At 41.0% G+C, this 24,166-nt stretch overlaps 1 protein-coding gene across 3 annotated transcripts; it reads right to left on the bottom strand.

Annotated features, from left to right (window-relative positions):
- Window positions 1-508: 508 nt before the first annotated feature.
- On the bottom strand, window positions 509-23,822 carry TRMT61A (tRNA methyltransferase 61A). 3 transcript variants are annotated; one of them, XM_030452036.1, is made up of 4 exons: window positions 23,672-23,822; window positions 20,539-20,903; window positions 10,917-11,183; window positions 509-1,907 (listed from the first exon to the last, which is right to left on the bottom strand). In XM_030452036.1, exons 2-4 carry the CDS (start codon window positions 20,867-20,869, stop codon window positions 1,579-1,581), a joined length of 927 nt encoding a protein of 308 aa, XP_030307896.1. In that variant the 5' UTR covers window positions 20,870-20,903; window positions 23,672-23,822; the 3' UTR covers window positions 509-1,578. The 3 variants fall into 3 exon arrangements, with proteins under 3 accessions (XP_030307896.1, XP_030307898.1, XP_030307897.1); XM_030452038.1 differs by lacking the exon at window positions 23,672-23,822 and adding an exon at window positions 22,474-22,485; XM_030452037.1 differs by lacking the exon at window positions 23,672-23,822 and adding an exon at window positions 22,298-22,383.
- Window positions 23,823-24,166: the final 344 nt, after the last annotated feature.

Raw genomic sequence — 24,166 nt, 5'->3', positions numbered from 1 at the left:
TGAACCACAGCTCCCAAATGACATGCACAGTGTGAGCAGTGCACCACATGCTGCTCTGGAGAACATCAGCAGCAGGAGAAGGGGAACTTTCACATGATTTCTAGAGAAATGCTGCAGTTGTGGGCCAACTTACATAACTGATTTAGTTCAACAGAATTGCTTTCTGACTTTAATCTGCTCAACAGTTTATCTCTGCTGTCGTGATCAGTTGAGCTTTCTTTAAACCGTTATGGATTAGGGTTCTGCTATAACATGTTAAAAGCTTAGCTTTGTTTATTTTTGTCAAGACTGGGGGAGGGAATTCAGGTTCAAATGTTCAGGCAGCAGTTTATGAATGGTTATTTCTCTTACACAGCAATCAATACATTCAGGTATTGAATGCAAGGCACATCTAGATGCTTCCAGAGACAGTATTAGTGGCTGGAATAAAAATACGTGTGAATTATTTTTTTTTAAAGGAAAAAAACCCCTAACTGTATAAATTTGCATCATTATTTTAATCTGTAAATACAAAACCTTATCCAGCATTCAAATACATTCATCACGCCCACCAGCTTTGTATGGAAGACCAAAGAGTTAATGGTCTGAAAACTTAATTAATAAAGCTGTTCAAGGATTTTAATAAGTTTGCATTGTTTTTGCAATTTGGAGACAGAAATCCTGCTAAAAGCAATCTTAGTCATTCAACTGCAGGAAGATAATACACCATAATGCATACAAAATACCAAACGAACAGAACCACGGACACACTGCTTACAAAGAGGTGTTCAGATATTAACCATCTCTTCAGTGAATTTTAACAGTGGATTCATCAGCTATGAAAGTGGATGATATATTAGAAGACTGTGGTATAAATACAGGTCCAAATTTTTACTGTACACTGATGAGCACAATATATTCTTTAAAACCAAATTCAACAATTAGCACAAGTCTTTGAACTTTGTGCAATCTAAATGATTTGCAGATTTGCCAGCCTGGAACTGAGTAAGAGGTTGTGTTCCTGAGCACTGCCAATAATCCTCTGAACAGCCAAATGCTAATCCAAGGAAACATTAATTCTGTGATCAGTCATGCTGGCAACCCTATGACCTGGCAAGTTTCATATTTAAAATTAAGCAAGTAGGCACTTTCACATTCCTAAGAGCAATACAAACACTAAAGAAGTTTTAAAAAAAGTGTCTAGTGGTGACAGAAAAAAACCACCAAAACATAAACCTGGGAAAGTAATTCAGAAAAGAGGAGGAAAAAGTCCACCTTATTTAAATCAGTGTGCTGTCTGGTTTGCTATCTTATCAGGAGGGATCTTCACGCTGCACATTCCAGTGAATGGCCACTGACTATTAATTTATCTTCTTTCTGACAGCAAGAGAAGCACCATTCCAAAGTTTCAACATTCCCTTGATGCTGCTCTGGGTAATGCTTGTATGCTATTTAAACAAAGCATATCCCAACCAAATCTGACTATATATGGAATTCCCTGACAAGTAAAAATTTGGACGCCCTACAAAAAAGAACCATGAAGACAGAAAACATACACAAACACACTAAACACTCCGAAGTGCACAAACTCTACGTGTACTACAAGAGGCTTTTGGTGGCAAAAGTCAGGTAGCCAGTGTGTCCCACCATCTCCCTGAGTGGCACGCCGCTTTTGAACTGCACAGCTCCCTGCTCCAGATTAGCACCCAGGCTACCTGGGTTTGATGGGTTGCTGCTGTCAAAACCAGTGCTAGAATTATCCTCAGCTGCTTTTCCAAGGTCAGGGATTTGCAAGCTGATTGTCCTTACATTGTAAACTCGAAGCAGAATTTCCAAGGTGTTAATCTCTGTAAAACCACATTCTTCCATTGCCAGGCAAGTTCTCTGGACTTGTTCGATGCAGGGGGAGAAAGAGCAGATGCGGCCACCTAGAAAATGAGACAGGTAGTGGAAATGAGGGAAAAATTAAAACAAAGCACTTTTAATCTTTTTTTCAAATTCTCCCGGCTGCCCAAAGAATTATTATTAGACAAAGTGAAAACATTCTTCAAGAAAATCCCCATGCAGGTTTAAAATGTCAGCACAAAATCAATCATGAACAACTCTACAAGATGCCTCAGACCCTTTAAAAGTTGCAACAGCAAATTCATTCACCTTCTAAATCCACTGTTGCCCACATTTGTTCCCAGTAAAACTGCTGAAGTTTACTCCTTTAGTGCAGCAACCCTTTTGGAATCACTATCCACTACTCTGGACTGAGGCTGAACAGAACTTGGCACTTACACAAAGCCAGAAGTCATTCTCCACACACACTGTACAGAGCTTCCTGCATTAGAATATAAGCATGCATGCACACACACTCTGACAAAAGCAGCTGTGTTTATTTGAGAACGATGGTATGTGTGTACAGAATAAAGTCATCTCTCCAGGCCATAGATGGAGTGCTGTTAAGGCTTTACCCCTTTTAGCCAAGCTGACTAGCACGTCTCCTGAGCATTACAGTTTACTGGACATCGTATCAGGAAGTTTTACAGCAAATGTTTCAAAACTCCAGAACAGGACTTGTATGTGATAAACTAACACTTCTCTCCTTGTCTGTGCACAGCTCAGATTTTTGATTCTAAGAAGAGGATTATTAGGTCCCCTACAACTTTCTGCATGCTACAATGTCACCTTAACAGCTGAGAATAGAATGATTCAGATTTACTCTGAAAAGCCACAGCCAAATCAGATCAAAGAATTATAAGGACACTGTCTGCCATAAAGCCAGGGCATGTGCTTTCACCCAGGACACAGTGTCCCACAAGGCAACTGCCCTTCCTGAAAAGCTTTTGTGCTAGGGGAAGGAACACTGGGCAGTGCAGCTTCAGCTATTGTTTTACTAATTACAATTAGATGAAAATGCCTGCTGACCTGATTTGTATTCCTTCCCAGTCCTCTCCCAGGCTCATCCCATCAAGCCTTCCAACATGAATTGTCTAAGTAGTTAAAGAACTGGTGCAAGTAAAAGCAAAGTATCCTGATAAAAACAGAGGCAATGCTGGGACTACGTGAAGCCTGCTTTATCTCAAACTCCTTTTTTTCCCCCTTTTTTGTTTCTAAAGTCACATCTCTAAAGAAAGAAAGCATCAGGTCTGAAAGCATCATTGTAGAACTCTAGTTACTGGGTACTGACTGGGGAAGAACACTTTCCATGACCATTAATCCACCATACACTAACTAAGATTTAATTTTAGTCCTGAAATGAAGTCTCCACTGCCAGGGGTTCTTATTATGCACCTTTAGAACAAAGTACCCTGGACAACTAACTCCCTAGAGTGACAATTAAAAAATAAATCTAATAATCACCTGCAGAATTAATGCTGGTATGTGTCTTTATTAACTAGCTCTGTTGATGCCAATTTAACTGCACAGCCAGTCTACTAGCTCCCATGAAATGAGATTTACATGTTCAGGACTATCAAAATGATTCTCAGTAAGTTAATCTTTTCTGGCCAAAGCAGTACAGACATCTACTGTGTTTGCAGATGTAAGAGAAAAGCTCCAGAAGAAATTTCTGTTACATAATGAGACAACTACTATGATGCACATATGTTATAAAGAAATACTACATTCTTACTGTGCAGGGAACTGAGCAAATGTCTAACTTAGCTAAATGTCAGTTCACAATAACTCTTTTGTCTGCAAAGCAAGAACTTGCAGAGGGACCAGAGACCTATTAGTGTTTCATTCAGTCTTTTTTTTTTTTTTTTTTTTTTGCATTTCATATTGTAATAAAAAAAGGAAAATATATTTAAGCTTACAGTAAGTATTTTGGGTTTCAAGGGTTTCAAGATATGGCTTCTGAATTCACATGCTCTAGATTTACAGTCAAAAACTAAGAATTCTTCACACAGCTGTTGCCATACAAGCTGCAGAGCTGCCCACGATTCCTGTCAAGCCTTCAATTAAAGGCAGAGCACCCTTCATTTTGCCTTGAGATGGTCAGCTGAGCACAGCATGTCAACACCAGACTTGGTGATGATTTATCAGGCTGCCTTGTTGCAAAGCAGACTGCTTGGGGAAGTAGGGTTACAGAAAAAGGGCTTTCAAACCACTTGCTTGTAACAACAAATACCCAGACAGGAAGTGCAAAAAAGAAAGTTATTTTACTTACTGCACTGCTGGGAGCTTCTCAGGTATGAAGAGTGAGAAAACAGCCTAACAGCTGGTATTCCACATAACTGAGAACATCCAGTGGCTTCTAGTAAGTTCTGCCAATTTTACTTTTTCCCTTTCAAACCTGTTGTTCTGCTTATTTTTATATAATAAAATACACCTGCAAATAGCTCAGAAGCAAAACCACCAAGCATCTGTCTTTATGGATCTTAATAAACGGGAGAGGGGCCTCCTGTTTTTTTCCTATACACACCATGAAGCAGGCAGGATCTGATGTAGAGGCTGGACTCAGTTGATTAAGCAGATATTAAGAGAAGACTGGAAAGCTACAATTAGCAGAAGATTGGAAGGCAAAACCGAAATTGCAGTTCCAGACTGTGAGAGGCTGCCTAAAATAGAAAGATATGGGAAGCTTAATTGCCATTAAGCAATGTAGAGTCTGAACAGCAGAAAAACCAGCACTCAGAAGGACATGCTCCTCTTGTTCCTAGGGCATGCTCTGCTCCTGCAGTGGAGATGCCATCATCTTCAACAGAGCAGATGCTTCTGAATTATCCACACTGTGAGCTGCCCTCTTTACCCCCACTGGGTTGCCAGCTCAACACAGCCTTTCTGTCACAATCACCAAACAGATATAAATCTAGATTTCCACATTCACACTTCTCAGATTCTGTAAGAGTCCTCTTGTCCTTTAGAAGGCAAGAGGCATTTAGGGCTTAAAAGTCTTGAATATGCATTGCTTTGTCTTGCTATGCCAAGGATTCCTTAATGAATGAAGAAAGGACATGTACTCCCTCCCTCTCTGCTTGCTGGAGCACACTGCTCCTCTGTGGATCACAAAGGGGTGAAATAAACTTGAGAGCAGTGAAACCAATGGAACGGAAACTTTTTAGTACAAACTGAGTTTGCATTCTTTCCTTTTAGGAAAGCTACCACTCCTAAATTTGTTTAATGAGATCTGTGTGTCATCATAAATTGATATAGTAATTATCTGAGATTAATCTTGTTCACATTGGGAAGCTGTGTGAGCTTTTTGATCTGAAGAGCTGTCTAAAAATGTGTTTATTCATGTATAATGCATTTGACAAGTACTAGAACTGAGGAGAAGAGAATAATGAGACTGTATGAAAGACCTGAATTTTTTTTCTACCTTCAATTTTACAGGGACTGAGTTAGTTTGAAACAACTAATGGAGAGGTTAAAGCTCCCAAATCCGTAGGTTGAAACAAGCCCACACAGTCCTGGCAGTCATTGTAACCAGCATTAAGGCTGAGAGTATATGAAAACTGAAGAACAATTCAGACTGGAATGATTAGAGAAGACAGCTTAAGAGAAGGTGAAAATAAGAGAAGACTTGCATCCACATAGCACCTCACATTTTAAAATAGAGGACAGGATCTAATCAGTAATCAGGGGACACATCCTTTCATCTTTAAAAAGAAGTCAGTGCCTTGAAAATTGCTCCTCTTCCAAGAGCAGCTCTGGGTCCGTTCCTGTGCCAAGTCCAAAAAAAAAAAATTGTTTCTGGTTTGTCTGAGCAAGGACCAGCACCTGTATCAGTTATTTTTAGTTAATAACTGCATTAGTTTTCAAGCATGAAAACTCTGGCAGTGTTACCCAGCTGACAAGAACTCCAGTTCATGCTTTTGATACAGAAAACATGCCCACGTTAGGAGCTCACAGCTCTGCAGGTTATACCATGTGTCAGAAGTGCTCTGACAGGGTTTTTCATCATATCAATATTATTCAGAAGATACAAAAAACACCTATGCAGTGCAGCATCATTAAGTTCCAGGGAGAATGACCTGCAATTTTAGAAATTACTCTGTGATGCAGAGAATACAACACATTTTTATCTCTGGAAAAAGAACCCAGCTTTGGGACTTTGGTGCATCGTCATAATTTAAAGATTACATTACCAAGCTCTCATGGAAGAAAAAAACACCACAAAGGCATAATCACTATGCAGGGGCGAGGCAGGAGAGTCCCTGTGCAGCATCACTGTGGCATTTACTCTGTGCTAGTAGGACACTAAAAATATTGCCTCTGTAAAGGGGGACAGAACGTCCTTTAAGTGAGTGTGCTCGTGGGCGATTTGATGTAGCTTCCCTGACAAGTGAAATTAGAGGATCTGGCTGTTGGAAGAAATTAAAGGATGTTTCTTGATTCAGAAAAGAAAATTTTCCCCAAATCACTTGCCAACTCACTAAAAGAGCTTGATGTGATTTTCTGCAAATGTGACTTTAATCTCTACAATTGTGGGTGACTCCTCCAAACAAAATTTATTCCTGCTCACTGTTACAGGCTGGCAAGAGCATCCAACAAGGAAATTAAAAAATCAGTTGGCTTCAAATTGGAGAATAAAACCTAAAAACTTCCTTGAAGGACCCTTCAGTCCCAAGCTACTTCCTACAAACTGTGTTCAGGCCTGCAGCTTGGCTGGCATTCCACAGCATGGATTACAATACAGAAATCCTTCTTGTTGATTCCTGACAGCTGAAAAAATCACTTTTGCTTCAGGGTGTGCATCTGACCTCCCAATCCCTGACAGACTGGAGCTGGGTTAATGTCCTCCAGCAAGATACTTCATCAAACAGCCAGTGCTGGGGAACCAGATGAGGCTGCTTTGTGGGTTAGCACCTGATCATAGATCCTAGTGGGGCAGCTTTGCACTAGACTAGATGGCTCCTCAATGTTGAGAGGATATGCTTCAACCTCACCTCGAGTTAATTCTCCTTCAAAGCAGAGCAGGTACACCACCACCAAGAGCTGCTACCAACATTTTAACAAGCACTTATTACCTCATCCATTTATTCCAAAACAATCTCCTGGGGACATAAGAAGTGTTGATATCAACTTGAGTACCACCTGCATGGGTGGAGGATGACAGCCTGCTGCTACACATTCCTCCACAGGGAATGCACTGCCGAGGAAGGCTGAACCCAAACAATTATCAGCCTTGATGCTACTGCCCTCAGTGTGATTCAGCCTGGGATACTCCCCTGTCCAGTTACCACATGGGTGAGACTTCTGGACAGGGATTTCAGCTGTTCCTCAAGGCCACACCTGGTTTGTTTAAAAACTGGACCATGAATAACCTCTGGGGCTCAAGAAAAATAGCAAGCGGGACTTTCTACATGGATGTGGTATTCTCTGAAACCTCAAAGGAGAGAGGGAAGCCCAAAGGAAAACTGAAACTAGCTAAACCAGGCAATGCCTTACCTGCACCACAGGCTACTGGGAAGATGAGATATTACTTATTCTATTATACAGCATCTGTAATAACCGAACCTGGCATGTCAGGACAACAATCAGTGGCTGTGCTAAGGGGAAAAATATGCAAACAAAACCTGTTTTAAGTCCACTGTGTACAAACAAACAAATTTAAGACTTTGGAAAGGAAAACAAACTACTACTACAAAGAACACAGTACTGCTAAAGGGCTTCTGTGGTGGCAGGAAATGCAGAGGCCTGAAAAGGGAGATGTTCAAAGGGAAATTTCCCTGCAGAGTTCTCAGGGGAGACTTTATAGCACCATGTTACCTGGTTCAGGTGGTATCTCAAAGATCACGGTGTGAAAAATCATAACTTAGGGGCTTTATGATGCTCAAGATGGAGTGGCAAGTCTGAATTTAAGAGTAAAATCTTTAAGAGAAAGAAACAAAATTAAAAAAAAGGAGTGGTTTTAGTAATTTTATGACTTGGACTGTTAATTTAAACACTGCTAAGGACTGATTTATAATGCAAGAGGCCAGTTCCCAATATACAGCTGTATTTTTCCATCTCCCTACCTGGAAATATAAATTCTGTATGAAAACCATTGTAAAAATGTGTTTCTACCTCATCTTCCACAGTCTTGGAATAAACAGACAATATTTATGAGTAGAGTAGGTGGGTGCAGAATTATATTCAAAGCATTACAGTACTCAGCCACGAGATGACTGTGAGTCAAAAGTTTCAGGGTATTTAAGAACTGTAGAATATTGAGGATATTTTTTACCTATTGTTTTTTTTTTTCTTAATTTTTAAAAAATTATCTTGAAGGGGTTAACAGCAACTTTGCAAAAACCACCAAGGTCAGACATCGGGAACAGCAGCTATGACTACAGAAAAGCATTAATCAGCAGATGCTGGAAAAGAAAAACAATGCAGGTCTGAAAATGAAAGCAAGTTCTGCAGTGCAGCAGTGCCCAAGAGATATTACAAGCAGCTGACAGTGCGACTGGTGAAATCAACACTGAAGGATGGAGTGAGATGCAAGGTGAACATTGTCACCAGAGAACAAAAACCTTCTAGTCACAAAACTACTGTGCCACTTTATTCTTTTAGCTCTTCAGAGGTTGGCAATGCTTTAAATGGGAGGCCAGGCTACTGTAAAGTAGTGTATTCACACCATACTGCAAGGCATAACAGGAGGGACAAATGAACTCTGTAAAGAGGATCATTAACACTCAGCTACTAGAAGCTGCAACTATTCAGAATCTTGATCTTAAGTAGGAGAGGAAACACTGATTTGGTAAGGTTTTGTTAGGGTTAAGAACTCTTTCTTAAATACTGTCTCAGCCAAGCATTCTGTAATGAATCTTGTGGTTTTAAAGAGGAGGCTAGCAGATGCTGTATATTGAATTTGCTTAGCTCTGATTTAATTCAAAGTACCTGAAAACTTTAGGAATAAATTACCACTACTTGGCAGTACAGCTGGGATATTTGCATGGCACATCACAATAAACCTCACAGTGTGAATGGTCCAAATGTGACCCCGTCCAGATGTGAGAGGGCAGGGAGAGAAAAGAGTAGAACAACTCATTTTCTCCAGTAATGCTTTATCACTGTGCTAACCCTTGGAACAGTGGTGAACAACAGCAGTATGTGCACAGACTGTTCTTACTGCAGAAGAGTTTTAACTACTTGAAAACAAAACAAAGGAGCATTATAAAATAATCTGCCTGTGGTAGGGAAAGGAAAGCAGTCACAGATACCCTTCTACAATATCTTAGATTTTACAGCTGTAAAAATAATCACAACAAAACTACTCACATGATTTGGAATGAAACAGAAATGTGTGTCTGTAATTATTACTACTGCAATGTATTATATGTTATGAAAAAGAAAACCAGCTTTTGTTTGTATGCAGGATTAAAAAAATGTCCCTGGCTCAGCCAGGTACTATGAAACCCAAGGGATGAACCTTTGACCAATACCAGATCTCAGCACAGGTGGCTGCTTGCAGCAAAAACTGCAGCAAGGATCAGCAACTTTGCCTTTTTGTCTATTACATAAAGTGCCACTTCACAAACACAGAATCTTTGCATTTTTAAGTATTATTTACATTGCCTAAGCAGATGTAACCTTGTAGCATTGAACTGAAAAGTATACCCAGATGGCATGCCCAGTTTGGGACCATAATATCCTTTTCAGGATTTCAAATGCTGGAGTGAGACAAGGACTCAAAACCTGGAACTGTTCAAGCAGCTCTGCTTAGTATTCTAAACATGTACCACTTAAATAATTCAAATTGGACTGCGCAATGCAGCGCCTTCTAAGCTGGGAAGTCAGCTGAGTGTTGTGCTCACTAGATTAGATAATTTGAACACCAGAAGGGCACTGTAGAGTGCAGTGAATTTTTTTTTTTTTCCTCAGGACTCACTAGAAAGAAGCTACAAATTGAGATATAGCCCCTGCAGCTATGGAGTTCTAACAAGACTATTTATTCACTTTTTAAAGAAAGCATGTGTTACACTGGTATCAGAAGGCTGCTTGAAAAATTTTCAGTAGTAGCTGAGATACCCTCACAGCTGGGGCAGTTCTGACTCAGCAAGGTAATGCATATTCAGTGACCTTTAAGAAAAAGCAAGCTTAAATCATCTGATTTCAAGAAGATCTAGCAATTCAATTAAAGCCAAGCCTCTGGTTATGTATTTTAACAAAGAACTGAGCCTTGGCACATAGTCAGGTTTTACTAAACTCATGTTCCAGCATGGTCACTGTTCAGCACTCAATGCTCTCCTTCATTAGAAAAGTCACTTTTGTATATGAAAGTGACTTGGCACAACTTAGTTCAGATCCACATTGGTAACACTTTTATAACATTGATGAGGGGAAAACTTCTTCCAGGATAAAAGAGTGATTTGTTCCTGAAGCTTATTTGTCATTAGGGAAAAGATTTATAATAAACTGACAAAATCCATCCAATACCTCTCACTTGCTGTCACTAATTCCTGAATAACTGGCATAAACTAGAACAGCATTTATGTTCTGTTCCCACTGCAACCAACAGCAAACTTCTCATTAGCTTTGACAGCAGAGATTTAAGGCAGAAACTAGCAAACATATTTAAGTATAACCACGTTTTTTAACATTACTGATCCAAATCTGCAATGGCTGATGTGAAGTGAATCTGAACACCTTTTATTCAAATATCTTTCCACTGAATTGCCAAAGAAATTTGTTTTCAGCACTTATTGTTCCTGCTGCCTCCCACACACCTCACATCTAGCAAAATGTGTATGACAGAGGTTCAAAAGCATTTTTATAAACTGCCCATGTGAATCGTATCAGCTAGCATAGGCCTGTAGGAAAAAATTGTTGATCTTCTTTCAGATCTTTCATGGTAAATTGAAGATATCTTCTGAAGGATTCTCAGCCTTAGAAATGCCTAGAGACTCTGACATTTGAGAACAGTGATCATACAATGGAAGAAAGCAAACCTAGTGCATGGCTCAAAGGCAGAGATGTGTGCATGCACAGCACTTCCTTAAAAAAGATGTAAGTGCAGTTACCTTCAGCTTTTAATGCTGATTTTGCATGTCCTATGGCTTCCCATGGAGATGGAATATCTAGGAACACAGCATCTGCAATGTCTGTGACACCAAACCCATTTTTGCAGACATCCTGGTTGGTCACAGTGACCAGATGCTCCACCCCATGCTCTCGGAACTCCTCCCTGGCCTTCTCAGCTCTCTGCTGGTGGAACTCCACTGTGTACAGGTGCCCTGTGGGAGCCACAGTCCTGATGAGAGCATGGGAGAGGGATCCACTGCCCGTACCTAGAAAAGACAAACAGCTCATGAAATAATTTTTGACAATGCTAAATGTTAGAACAAAAGTCTTCCCTTTTAGTCCTCCTGCTTGGCACACTTATTCAAAACCCAAATGAACAGGTTAATATACTGGTTAAACTACTGAAAGAGAACAGTCCTTCCTTCACAAGGAGAGGACTAAATGTCCCAGGAAACAGTCTTCAGGGTCCTCAAAGCATTAATTAGACATCCGGCAAACTCAGGACCTGCCCTACCTCCCTGGAGTAGAAAAATAATGCCAAGGGTCAGCTACAGCTCGAGCAAGTGCCACAAGAAAACACAAGGAAGTAACCAGAACAGGAGCAATTCAGGGAAACTAACAAAAGGGTTTTTTCTTAAAGTGCCTGACTCTTCTAGGGTGAAAAGAGAACCTGGTAAACCTTAAATTATTTTCAAAACCTTATATGTCATTAAAACAAAAAAGAGATGTTGGCAAGGGTTCCTGTTTGAAAATCCTATAGATATCCAGGCAAAGAACTGGCCTTCAGGATACGGAATCTGTTTGTTCAGGCCTCTTAAGAGATACTGGACATCCTCAGCTCCCAGTGACATTACCCAAAATTAAGGCTTCTGGGCTCCTCCCAGTCACACCGGCCAAAGAGCCACATTTCACAAGTGACTTAAATACAAGCACACCTACATAATCTAAATGAACCTGAACTTGTAAGTACAATGTACAACCAGGGACCTACTACTAAGACACAGATTTTTTTCCTTCTTTTAGTTTGATAATTTAGGAAACTTACTTTACACGATCAATTGGCGTATTAAATAGATGAATGACTAATAGCCAACATTTTCACTGAAGAAAACACCCATATAACAATTCTGATTGCAAATTACTCACTCAAGTGGCATTTAACAGACTCACCCCCCAAACTAACAGCAACCCAAAATTACCAGTGTTTTTTAATTTCTAATGCTGTAGTTGGAACACATTTCTCCTGTAGAAAGAAAATCTATTTCTAGCTATCTTCAATGACTCTTCAGGCAAAATTTTAGCCTGAAGCAAGTTCTTTCAACTAATATGGATCTTAAAAAAAAACTTTCAAGGGACAGTACAGCAGGGATGGAGCAAGCTCAGAAACCAGTAGAAAAGAAATAAATTAGGGAACACAGGGCCTTAATTGGAGCAATACTTTCCATCACCATGCAGGAGGCCAGAGTTTACTGATGGATCCAAGGTTCTTGCCCTCCAGTCACACAGGGGGAGGAACGTGTTTGTGGCACTGTATTTAATCTGACAGCTCTGGAAGGGGAGCCATTCAGACTGTAAACAGAGCTCAGGGCCCGTGTTTGCCACCGGAGCAACAACCACCCTGCAGAATGGACACCGCCCTCTGAGAGGGCTCTGACCCAGCGAGCAGACCAGAACCCTCCCCCCAGCTTTACTGGGGCAGATTAGATGGGGAGGGAGAATTTACAGATTTTGGCACTGGCCTCAGAGAGGTTCAAAGGAAGAGAGAAACCGTGAGACACACACTTATTTCAAGTGAAATTCATGCATTTGTGACAGTATTAAAGTCAAAAGACACTTCCAGGTTCACACATGAAAAACTATCTGGTCACAGATAGGCTCTAGATGTCAACATGAACTTTTCCCAGGTCAAAAGGAACAACAGTAGAACAGCAGCCATCCAGCTGTAAAAATTCAATGACGCATGTGCACAGCAAAGAAATAGCATGTCATTGTTTGGTTGGTTTTGTTTGTTTGTTTTTTTAATGATGAAAGCAAGGAATCTGTCTACAGGATGCTAAAATGCCTGAAATTCTGCCAGAAGGCAAAACTGCACAACCGAGTAATTTTGTAAACTGATTAAAATAACCTCTCAGATGGGTAATGCTGCACACTTTCTGCATCTTTCTCTGCTAACCTAAGGGAATGACCAGGAGGCCTGTGAGCACAGCTGGGTTGCAATGAAAAGAGAGAGGCAGCTTGTGCATGTATCCAGTTTCCTTGTTCATATTCCTCTACATTTTTAATTACTTGCCTTTTCAATCTGCTCTTAAAAACACCAGAGAAGTCACCGTTTTCCTCATTCCTAAGAAAACCCACTAAGATTTTTTGGCTTCTTTTCTGGGACTCATTTTTTATTCACAAACACTCCAAGCCAGACCCTGAGATAAAACTAAGATGCTGGATATCATCACTTCCAGAACTATTACAGACCAAGCTTTTGTTAAACAAAGCCACCAGGATTTATTTACAGTGGACTGGCTCCTGCAAACATGAGAATACTATGTAGGTATCACACTTTAATATATCAAACTGACATCATTAATGAGAATATTTCTAAAGATGCTGCCTGCCTTCTCTGTGACAAAACACTCAAAACTGCAGGAAACAAAGAACAAGATGGCTATGAATCATCCACTATTATAAAATCTCTTTGAAGAGGTTACAGAACCTGGTCCTGTGAAACCATGAAGACCCTCAACTCATGTGCCTGATAGTTCACCAGATGTGATTTTTTAAGAATATGAGGGTCTGACAGCTCGTCATTAGTTTGCACTCACCACAACCCCTAAAGCTCCACCAGCATTGTCTACAGAAGGCAGAGGCTCAACCTCCTACCTCTCTGATAGAAGGGGAAACTCATGCTTATATTTACCTTCTCCCTGAAAATCTGCAACATTTGAGTTCTCCTGCCATCTTCCCTATTCCTTTTCAACTTTACCTCCTCCTCACCTCAAAATCACTATTGAAAAAAAAGCAGAATTCAGCAAAATGTGACTCAAAGTGTCTTAGGGACCATTTTGGAGGTTCGGATTTACTTGGGAGATGAAAGACATCCTTAGCATGATACAGAATCAGGGAAGCAGCAAAATGGAAGGATTGCTACTGAAACATGCAGCAGAATGCTACCAAACCTGGAATACATTTTTGAATTATCTGCATACAAATAAAAAAACCTGAATGCTCAAAACTAGTACTTTGTATCAGAAGAGGCTGGTTAAGCACTGGATGGACTTCAATAGATTCTCATTCTCCCCTAGGTATAGTGAAATGTCTGTGTTCCTGATTTGGCCTAGAAAGCAGAAGATAAAGTCAACTTCTAGAACAAATACAGTTTATAATTTTTATACCAGGATGCTTGCCTTTCTGACAGCTTGCACTACAATAGCCTTAAAAACTGTTTGCTCTCTACCACAGACAAAGCCCACTTAACTTGAGCATATTAATCATGAATGAGCTCCACAGAAGAGTGGTAAACTACTGATAATTCCAGCTGCACTGAAGACACTCTTAGCACCATAGCTGCTGCTTTAGAGCTCACTTAGGTGAGCACTCAGGTCATTGCTAATGCCTTTGGAAAATATTATACTCTTTTACATTGACCATTCTGTGATCTTAAACATTTTAGTCAAGAAACAAACGTGCATTGCAGGCATTTAATGAGACACTGAAGGGTCACCAATATGCCATTCTCCAAGCTCAAAAGCTGAGGAGGAAGCACCATGTAGAGGATCAATATGTAGACTGGGACTCCATCTCAGACTAAAGGCATGATTTAAGATAATGTGTTAAACCCATATAGCAGTGGCTAATGGCCCTGCAGACTGATGTAGTATCCTTCCCTTCCTCTTGGACTCAAGCACAGTCCCTTCTTCTCTCATACACCTAAGCTTAGGAGAGTTTTTCTGCCCTCACCAAAGACAAGGGAGGAGAACACTGCACCTTCAGAAGTATTTTGGTCATAGAAAGTGACCACCTGGATAAAACACTCAAGCTCAGAACCTTCTGATACTTCCTTCTGATTTGTAGACAAGAAACTATTGATCAGATTAACTCTTGATCATTCCCCTGACCTCAAAATATCTCTTCTTCTCACTCTGCTTATTGAAGTCACAGGTTTTCTACAGAGAAGCCTCCACACCTCAGCCATCTTGAGGCCATGTCCATGTTGAGATTGTTTCTCAGGTTCTCTAAGCTGAACTATTCTACATAATGTGCTATTTCAGCAGAGTACAGACACACAACGGAACACTCAAGAGCACCATAAGTATTATTACCACAGCATCTAGCGTAGCATTTGACTGAAAATGGTAAGTGTACATTTTCCCACTTACTTCTGTTTTTTTCTGCTTTTCTTATACTAAAGGGTATTTATCTAACCTCCCGGAATCCATCAGTGCTATAAACATGTCAGCCTATTCTGTATTCCACTACATTTCCTCATGGCAGACAACCACTTGGCCTGTCTTCTCTAAAAATTTCTCATCGTGGGTGCTTCTTTTTAAAAACAGGAACTGCAAATTGTGGTTTAGGACCTACAGATGTTTACAGCACTGCATAAGTAAACACATCTTGGAAAAAAGCTGAAGCCCATAAGTGCATAGAGGTTCATATTGCTTGAAAAGAGGAAAAGTGAAAAGTATGCAGTCTTACTTAATACAGTGTCAATACAATATCCGGTAACATTTTAATAGAACAGAAGTTTCTGCTGCAAAATTTGGCTACCTAAGATATTCTAAAATGTACTCTAAATACAAAACAAGACAGTGTTGATCAATCTGTCTCCTAGCTACGCCACTTAGACCTAGCAAATAGTAAGGCTGGTCATGAGTCAGCCGTGAGAGTGGAAGGAGCCTCAGAACCAAAGGAAAATCAATCTTTAGACATAACTAACAACTCCACAAATAGCATCTGTCAAGAAACACAGAACAGAGAAAGACTGCTCACTGTAGACAACAACTTTATGTAACAGGAGTCTCAATAATTTTAAGCACATATATGAAGAGATATTAAGCATCTGATGGAAACTAACCCAAAGATCTTACAGTGAAGTTATAGAGGGTGGCATGGCGGGACACAGCACAAACAAGGGCAGTGAGAGAGAGGGAGGAGGAATGGGAGGAAAAGAGTTTCAAGGAGATGAGCTGGTGATTGAAAGAGGAAAAAGCAAATCATGAAGTTCCCTTTAGAAAGATCATCTCTTTCTTCTACTTATCTGTTGGGGACACCACACTGAAACAGGAATTTCAGGCAGCAGGCTGAGCCGCTGCTCACAGACAAGATTGAGGAGTTGGGGGAAGGGCGGCAGGGAAATTTTCAAGGCTGGCACTGCCTAAAGAAGGAATGGAAATGTGAAGACTGAAAAGAATTTCTCCTTATAGATTCAAGAGTCAGAGTTCTTTAGGGAGGGATCTTCTACAAGTGGACATAATATTGTGAAGTTCAAAGCTGCATGAGAAATGCAGGTGGTGACCAAGTTAAATAGTAGATGAAAATTAGTCTAGAAAAGTCTGGAAACAAACACTTTAGGGTATGAAATGCATTCTTCATCAACTGCAGGTCAGCCACAAGTTTGAATACCCTAGAGTGATGCCTCATGTGGCCAGAGTTTCAGTTCAGTTCTTTGGTATGTCAGGAGAATATTGTATTTTTCAACATCTGTATTGATGAGGCCTTCCCTACACTTCAAAAGGTGAATGCTTCTCTCACTCTAACCTGAACAGCTTCTAAGAGGTACATAAGGGAGACTTTTTAAAATACAGATTTAATTAGTATGAACACATTCCAAAATCATATTGATACTTATAAACTTCGGTGTGTACTTTATACTGAAGATAGAGCTGTAAACAGTTTACACATCCTCATGCCACAAAAATAATAAAGACATGAGCAGTATTTGTCAGTATGTCTATAAGCATTCCAGAAGAGCCACAGGCACACAGCTGACTTGCTGGGACTCCACAATAAACACACAATAAATCATTTAGTGAGTATCCATTAATCATTAAGTCCTAATTAATTTTTATGAGTGTACTCTTACTAAAATCTATACCCAGACTGTGAGTTTGAAAATTTCATAATTGTTTTTTGAGATGCTCCAGTGTGAAGCTGGCTAGCAGATCTCATTACTCCTCCACAGAGAAACCATGAGAAGCCAGAACACTGTTCTGTCTTCAGCAACCCATTGCTGTGTGGCAGTGAACAGGGCTTAGCAATTTTTAATTTGGGATTTAGCAGAAGGGAAACAAAAAAATGCAATTAACATTTGTGCTCATGTAAGTCTGATTTTGTTGAATGCTGAAGGATCACTGGGATGGTGGTTAGAATACTTTCAACTAAATTACATTTTGTTTAAAAAAATGCTCCATCAAAGCCAAAATATGTCTGACATTTACCAAATTAAATGAGGTTTCACAGTACTGTACTGCATTCCGAGTAATTTAAAGGGTTATGACAGACACTTGTTCAGATCTCACCAGGGAGAGAGGACAGTAAAAAAGCCTAGATATGTGGGGACTGGGAAGTGGGAAAAAAAGGGTTCTACATTTTTGTTTGGAAAAAAATACCTGGAAAGTTTCATACTGGTTTCAATGTACTATAAAAATATAGGCAAAACCCCCAAATTTATTGTCAGGTTGAGCTGTTACACTATAGGCATCTGCAATCACTGGACTGAAAATAGCCTTGCCTGGGAAGTTGACATCAGGATTAGTTTTGGAAAGTGCAGCATCACCAAAAAAAAAAAAAAAAAAAAAAGATATTCAGATTCTCTCTCTCTCTCTAGACAGTGCCTGCACATGACATGAACACAAGTGGGATCAGAGTTAGCCTGACAAGAATTAAAGTTTCACCCTACCAGGCCACCCACAGAAGGTATTTTAGGCAGCTAGCTCAAGTATACTTTAATTCTGGAAAGATGGTGCTGTCAAAGACTCTATCAGAGTGGGGAATTTCTCAGACCAGGGACCAAAGCTTTCAAGAGATCTTAGGTCCAGCAACAGTGCTAACAGTTTTTAAATCTGAACATAACTTTATAAATTAGAAATTAGCAGGATCATATTCCTACACCTCCCATGACGAAACATCAGGCAGATGCTAAGTTCCCTTATAGCCTCAATAGAATATGCTTGGACCCTTTTAATTATGCATGCACTGCTGACAAGCTTGCTCTTTATGGCTTTTAAAGATTAATAAAAACAATAAAGACTGTATTGACATGTTTATATAACTTATGAAAAATCATGACTAATCAATTTAAACTACATAATTCAAGTGATCTAAAATTAAGCCTTCTGGCTATTGTACTGAATTTTTCTAATAACACTCAAAAGATCATTTATAGTCATATTGACAGTGTTACCTACCACATGACACAGAGGGTATTTCATCTTACTTTATTGATCCTTCTCCTTTAGTTGTAGAGACTAATCCACAATTCTGCTTGCTTACACTGGGTAGAAAACAGGGCACTCTTCCACGGTCTAATTAGTAAGACCAGAGGAAAAGAGCCTGGCCTGTTTCCAGTGCCTGCTTTGCCAGTCCATACAGCAACCATGTGCATCACTTCAATCTCACGTAATATAAAAGAGAGACCTTCATGCTAATTAATTCTCAAAATACATCTAAAACCAGCACCAGCAGGAAGCAGACTCAAATGTCATTACTAGACCAGATTTCCTGTCTTATTCCTATTAATTGTCATTGGGCTGGTTCCGTCCAAGTCACACAAGGTTAATCTAGAACTAATGATTTTGGATCACTGAATACTGTTGAATGCAGGATTGCACCAAATTAGGTTACATCAACACTGGAGGCCTCAGTTGTCAATTTTTTAATTGAAATCACCACTTCTGGTCAATTGCAAGCAAATTTGCAGATCTCTTGCTTCAGGTTTAATCAGATGAATTGATGCAATACTCTTTCTGTCTTCCTTCATGAATAGTTAATCTTTCAAGCAATACAAGTGAAACAACAGCAGTAAAACTGTTCTCTTTTCCTGGAAAGATAAAATTGTAATACTTAGCATAGGCATTAAAATAAACCTGGGGGCACTTTCCCATTAGCAAAAAGGATTATTTGTGGCTATGCCTATTAACTCATAACATTTTTGGGAATCTGCATAGGTTTTCTCATTAGGTGTTTTAATTTCTTAGATGAGCTTTTAAACACTTTCATGCTCTTTAGTTACCTTTGACATTACTGAAAATGTTTTATGTGCAGCTCTGTACTTTAACATTTATTTGTTCCAAGTGAGATGGGACATGGAACAATTCAAATCTCCTCCACTGAATAATTTGCAGTGTTTACTTTTCTCATTGTCTGAACCATAGCAGGGAGGGAAAAAAAGTAAGAACTGCCCATTGAACAATACTGCTTCTTCCCATGACAAACCTAAAAATGCCTGATCATTCTACAAACCGAATTATAAACATTATTATCATGTCATATTATATTATATATCCAAGACCCAACCATTTCAGCAGTACCACAAGTTTCCACATATGGCTTTGCCATTTCAGGTGCTGCTATGCAGCAACCAGCCCCATATACCACCTGTTTGCTAATGGGCGCAACTGGATGCAGAGATAAGTGGCATTTTCAGTTGTGTTGGAAAGTGGTCATTACAATCAAAAAGCTGCCCAAAATTATGCTTGCGTGGGAACAGAAAATGTTACATGCAAGAAAATGCAGTGAAGCACAACCACATCATGCTGATCCTTTGCCATATCTGTGCTTGAGAGGGAAGTGTATGAAGCTGCTTCATAAAAAGACTCAAAAGTAACAGCTCAAAAATGCAAAGACAAACTACTTCAGTTCACATTTTTCCAAACTAGAAATGTAATCAAATCAAGCATGCTTTATACTGTCTGCATTATTATAACCCAATTCTAACTAGGAAAGTATTTTTTACTATAAAACTTCACTCTCTGCTTGCATATTAATCAGAATCACGGAAGCTGTATTAAATTAAAAGAAGTTTAGAAACAAAACACAGCCCTGTGATGAACACACCATCCACTGTGTTATACAGCTGCAGTGATTTTGTATTCAGTTGCAGTGCTACAAGTGGGTCACACTTCCGAAGAGAAAGATGGACTTGATGTATTTACATGGTATCACATTATATAAATACTGCCCATTTATTTCCCTTGTTAGTTCAACCCTATCCTCAGAGTCTTGTTTACTGGGTTATCTAAACTCCATGCTCCAAAATGGCAAATTGAAAGCCTAAATTTTTATTCAAAGAATGTATTTAAAAATATTTTTGAAGTTCACAACAACAGTTTCAAAAAAGGGTAAGAAAACTGTTTGTGTGTTTCTTTTAAGATGAATTAATCAAACAGGTGCTCAAAGGTGTGCCCATACACGAGGCTGGCACACTGAGGTAATGTCAGTTGTTGAAGAAGCAGCAGCTGGTAACACGTGCACATGAAATTAAAACTATTCAACATGTAGGCTGGGAAAACTATTATCACAATGGGAAAAAAAAAAAGATACTTTCTGCAAAATGTAAAGGTAAGCCTGTTTTTTCACAGAGTGTTGGTGTTAGTTCTTAATAAAGGTTTTCAACATATTAATTATTACCTGATTCGCATACTATGGAGCCTGGCTTCAGTTCTAACATCATGGTAATTATAGAGATGTCAGTGGAATACAGAATCTGTGTCCTGTGCGGAAGATTCATGGTCCACAGTTCTGGAGTTGGATGAAGGATAAACACCCATCCTCCTTTACTGCAGGTCACTTTGGAGCCATACTTCTTGCCTATGAGATCCGTGGAATGCCTGATGACCCCGTATTTTGTCTGAGTTACAGTGCCATGCTGGACTTTCACAGGAAACATGGATTCGTGTCCCAGGAACACAATCGCTGTGTCACCATCCTTTATTGTATCACCATATTCCACAAAACTCATTGTGACAGTCTTGTAGTTGGCTGATGGTTGTCACCTGGAAGAAAATAAATGTGTGAAGAGAGAGTTGTGGAGGATTCTGGTGGAGCTGAAAACTACAGCCATAAAGCCAAGTAACTGTATTTTCCCCAACGCAGAACAAAAATGCACTGTGCAAATAAGAGGTTACCAAGGGAACTCCATGAAGTTCAGGAAACTCCCCCTCACTGCACTCTTGATCCAATTAAAATCAATAGAAAGATACCACAGGTTGGAATATAACCTGTACTTTTCCCATTTTATGGTACATTTTAAAGAAAATTTAGGAAATACATTATAATTTACTCAGCCTGTTCCACACTACTACTGAGAAACTTGCAAGTTAGTATAAATTTCAGCACCCTGTTCGATTCCAGTTCACAAGATCTCAGAGTATGTGTAGGATCTTTTATTTCCATCTGCTGGCTTATCCCTTGGTGATTTACAACATTAGACAAACGTTACTTGCCAAAATATCAATCACGAGTTATTAGGACCACTAACAAAGGTTTACCTGAAGTTTTCCAAATGAAGGTTTAGAGATAGGATAAAGATAGTAGATGCATTAAGTTTCTGCATAAATTTGACAAACTACAGGGGAAAAGAATATTGTGGCCTTTAATTTGACATTGCAGGTGCAAAGCAATTGTCTGGAAAGTGATCTGTGATGCAGCTAAATGTAAACTACCATTTGCAAGCTAGTGCAAATAGTCGTACCACTTTTTGCACCCTGGTCTCAGCTGTTTAGAAAATTACAATTAGATTTTGAACACAAATATCTATGATCCACAGTTTTAACTTGAAAATTTTAGTTCTCAAATTCTAGTCTTTGTTGATGAATATTCATTGTAGTTCATTTTGCTGTTAAGCAGCTAGATTTATGATTTTTCCACTGCAGTCACTGAGACTCGATGTGCTTGCGGCCAAAACTTCCAAAGCTCATGACATATTTATTGCATAAAGTATTTAGGTGCCAAAGCAGAATAGCCCTGTCTGGACACAGTGAAACAGAAAGAAAGACATCCCATGAATTCCAAAATGTATACATACTGGACTTCATGAGATAGTATAAATGCTTAACCCACTTTTATAGCTTGTTTTTTCTGACTAAATTAATGTTCTTTTTCATAAATGACACTGGTAGTTCTCATTCTAGGTAATACAATGTAGTTTTCATTTCTTAAAACTGTACCATTTAAAAGGAGCTTGACTGTAATACATTTCTTTCACAGTATTTGAATTGCAGCTACACCTGTATGCAAAAACAACATTCCTGCAACATGTCTGCAGGAGAATGGAGAGAATTATTCCTTCTTTGATTACCTAGACTGGCTTCCAGTTTGTTTGCCTTCCCTTGAGCCACTACAGTTACCACAGTTAATTGTAAGAGTTATTAAAAGAGTGTACACTGACTTCCCAAGTGACAAATCTCTCAGGCTCAGGTATCACTGGGCATGTTGTATCCATGCACTTGTGTTAAATCTGGAGTCTGTGAGGAGTTTCAGTAGTTTCTTTGTCTCCCCCTATGGCAAGAGGCATGGTGATCTCCACTGATTTTCATTCATTTTCAATAGGTTTCCATTCCTTACCAATGCAGGGCCTCATGCACTGTTGTTACATTTCTCTCCTTTACTCTCTGGTAGCATGCAGATGTCTTGGTACACCATTACTTTTGCCACACGGTGCTGTAGAGTGGGAGTAGGAGGGAAGGTGAAGTTTGTGGCAAGGGGTTTTCTCTGGGGCTTGCCATCACAGCAACAACATAAACTCAATCCCTCACAGCATCACAAATTAAGCAGCCTTCCAGTCCCTGAAGGGGCCTACAGGAAAGCTAGTGAGGGACTTTTTCAAAGGCATGTAGTGACAGGATGAGAGGGAACAGTTTCAAACTGAAAGATGGTAAAGATGGTAGATTTAGAGTAGCTATTGGAAAGAAAGTCTTTCCTATGAGGGTGGTGAGACACTGGACCAGGTTGCTCTGGGAAGCTGCAGATGCCTCAGCCCTGGAAGTGCTCAAGGGCAAGGTCGGATGAGGCTTTGCGCAACCCCGTTTAGTGGAATGTGTCCCTGCCTATGGCAAATGGGCTGAAACTAGATGATGTTTAAGATCCCTTCCAACACAAACCATTCTGTAATTCTAAAATCCAAGCTCTAAAAAATGATTCTTTGTTCTCTGATTCAACCAAAACACAGATACACCTCTCCCTTTCCTGTCCAGCCTCCACACAGACCAGGCAGGCTGCCTCCTTCTTCTTTGGGAAGCCTGGCTGCTTGACAGGGCAGCGAGAGGACCCTCCCCAGGAGGAGGAGGAGGAGGTAGGCACAGCTGCCTCACCCCCGGGGCAGCCTTCACACGAAGGCTGGTGAATGACGGCCACCCGGCTGTCCCCCACTTCAAAGCCCTCTCCGAGGGCCGTTTCCCCCCCCGCCCCTCAGCTGCAGCCCGGCCCCCGTGTCCTGACGGCGGTAACGCGGTTCCCGCGCCCTGGGAGCGCATGTGCCCGCCACAACGGGAACGGGAGCTTAATGACTGCTCCAGGGTTGATTGATTTAATTCGGTATTTGCTGAGGCGGGCGGAGGGGTTAAAAGCACAGTCCCAGGAGGAATGGGGATAGGAGCCCGCCGGCAGGGTCAAAGGAAGGCTCAGCCTGCAAGAGAGCAGCTTTAATCGTGCGGGCCCGGGCGGGATCACCCTCGTCCATCCTTATCCCAGTGCCCCTGCCGCTCCTCGGAGCCTCGCGTCCCCCCCAGGAGCCACCAGCTCTCCCCCTCCCCAGAGCCGTTACCTCCCGGGGCTGAGCCCCGCCAGCAGCCCAGCCCAGCCCAGCCCGGCCCGGCCCGGCCCGACCCGGCTCTCCTCACACGCGGTGCCCGCCCAGCGCCTCTTTCCGCCCCGGTCGCAGGCTGCTGACGCTCCCGCTGCCTCCGCCCCCGCCAGCCCCAGCGGCAGCCGGGGACTCGCTGCCGCCTGTACCCGGGGCTGTGAGCCTCACCTCCCGCTGCCCTCACCACCCCCACCCTCATCCCCAGCCCTGTGTGCAGCCCGATCAATGCGCCCGTCCCCTCAGGCTTCTTCTCGCTGCCCGACCCGGCCTCATGTCCTCTCAGCGCTGGGTCCCTGAGGAGCAGGGCTGATCACCGACGGCCATCAGCCGCCCTCCGGGCACCCCTCGTCGAGCCGGCCGGGATGGTCCTGCCTTGGCGAGGGGCGGTGGTCCCAGCCGGCTGTGGGGCCATGAGGGCACAGGGGGACAGCTGCCGTTCACTGTCCCTCTCGGTAG

Source organism: Calypte anna, chromosome 5A, assembly GCF_003957555.1.
Source record: "Calypte anna isolate BGI_N300 chromosome 5A, bCalAnn1_v1.p, whole genome shotgun sequence".
NCBI lineage: Eukaryota > Metazoa > Chordata > Aves > Apodiformes > Trochilidae > Calypte > Calypte anna.
The sequence above is the reverse complement of the archived record's forward strand: the minus strand, read 5'-3'. Positions and strand labels throughout refer to the sequence as shown.

Coding starts and splice junctions, on each gene's coding strand:
- TRMT61A (XM_030452036.1), bottom strand. CDS start 20,869: ATGAGTTTTGTGGAATATGGTGATACAATAAAGGATGGTGACACAGCG. Junction 11,184..20,538: donor CTCCATAGTATGCGAATCAG/GTAATAATTAAT, acceptor TGTCTTTTCTAG/GTACGGGCAGTGGATCCCTC. Junction 1,908..10,916: donor ATCAGCATTAAAAGCTGAAG/GTAACTGCACTT, acceptor CTCATTTTCTAG/GTGGCCGCATCTGCTCTTTC.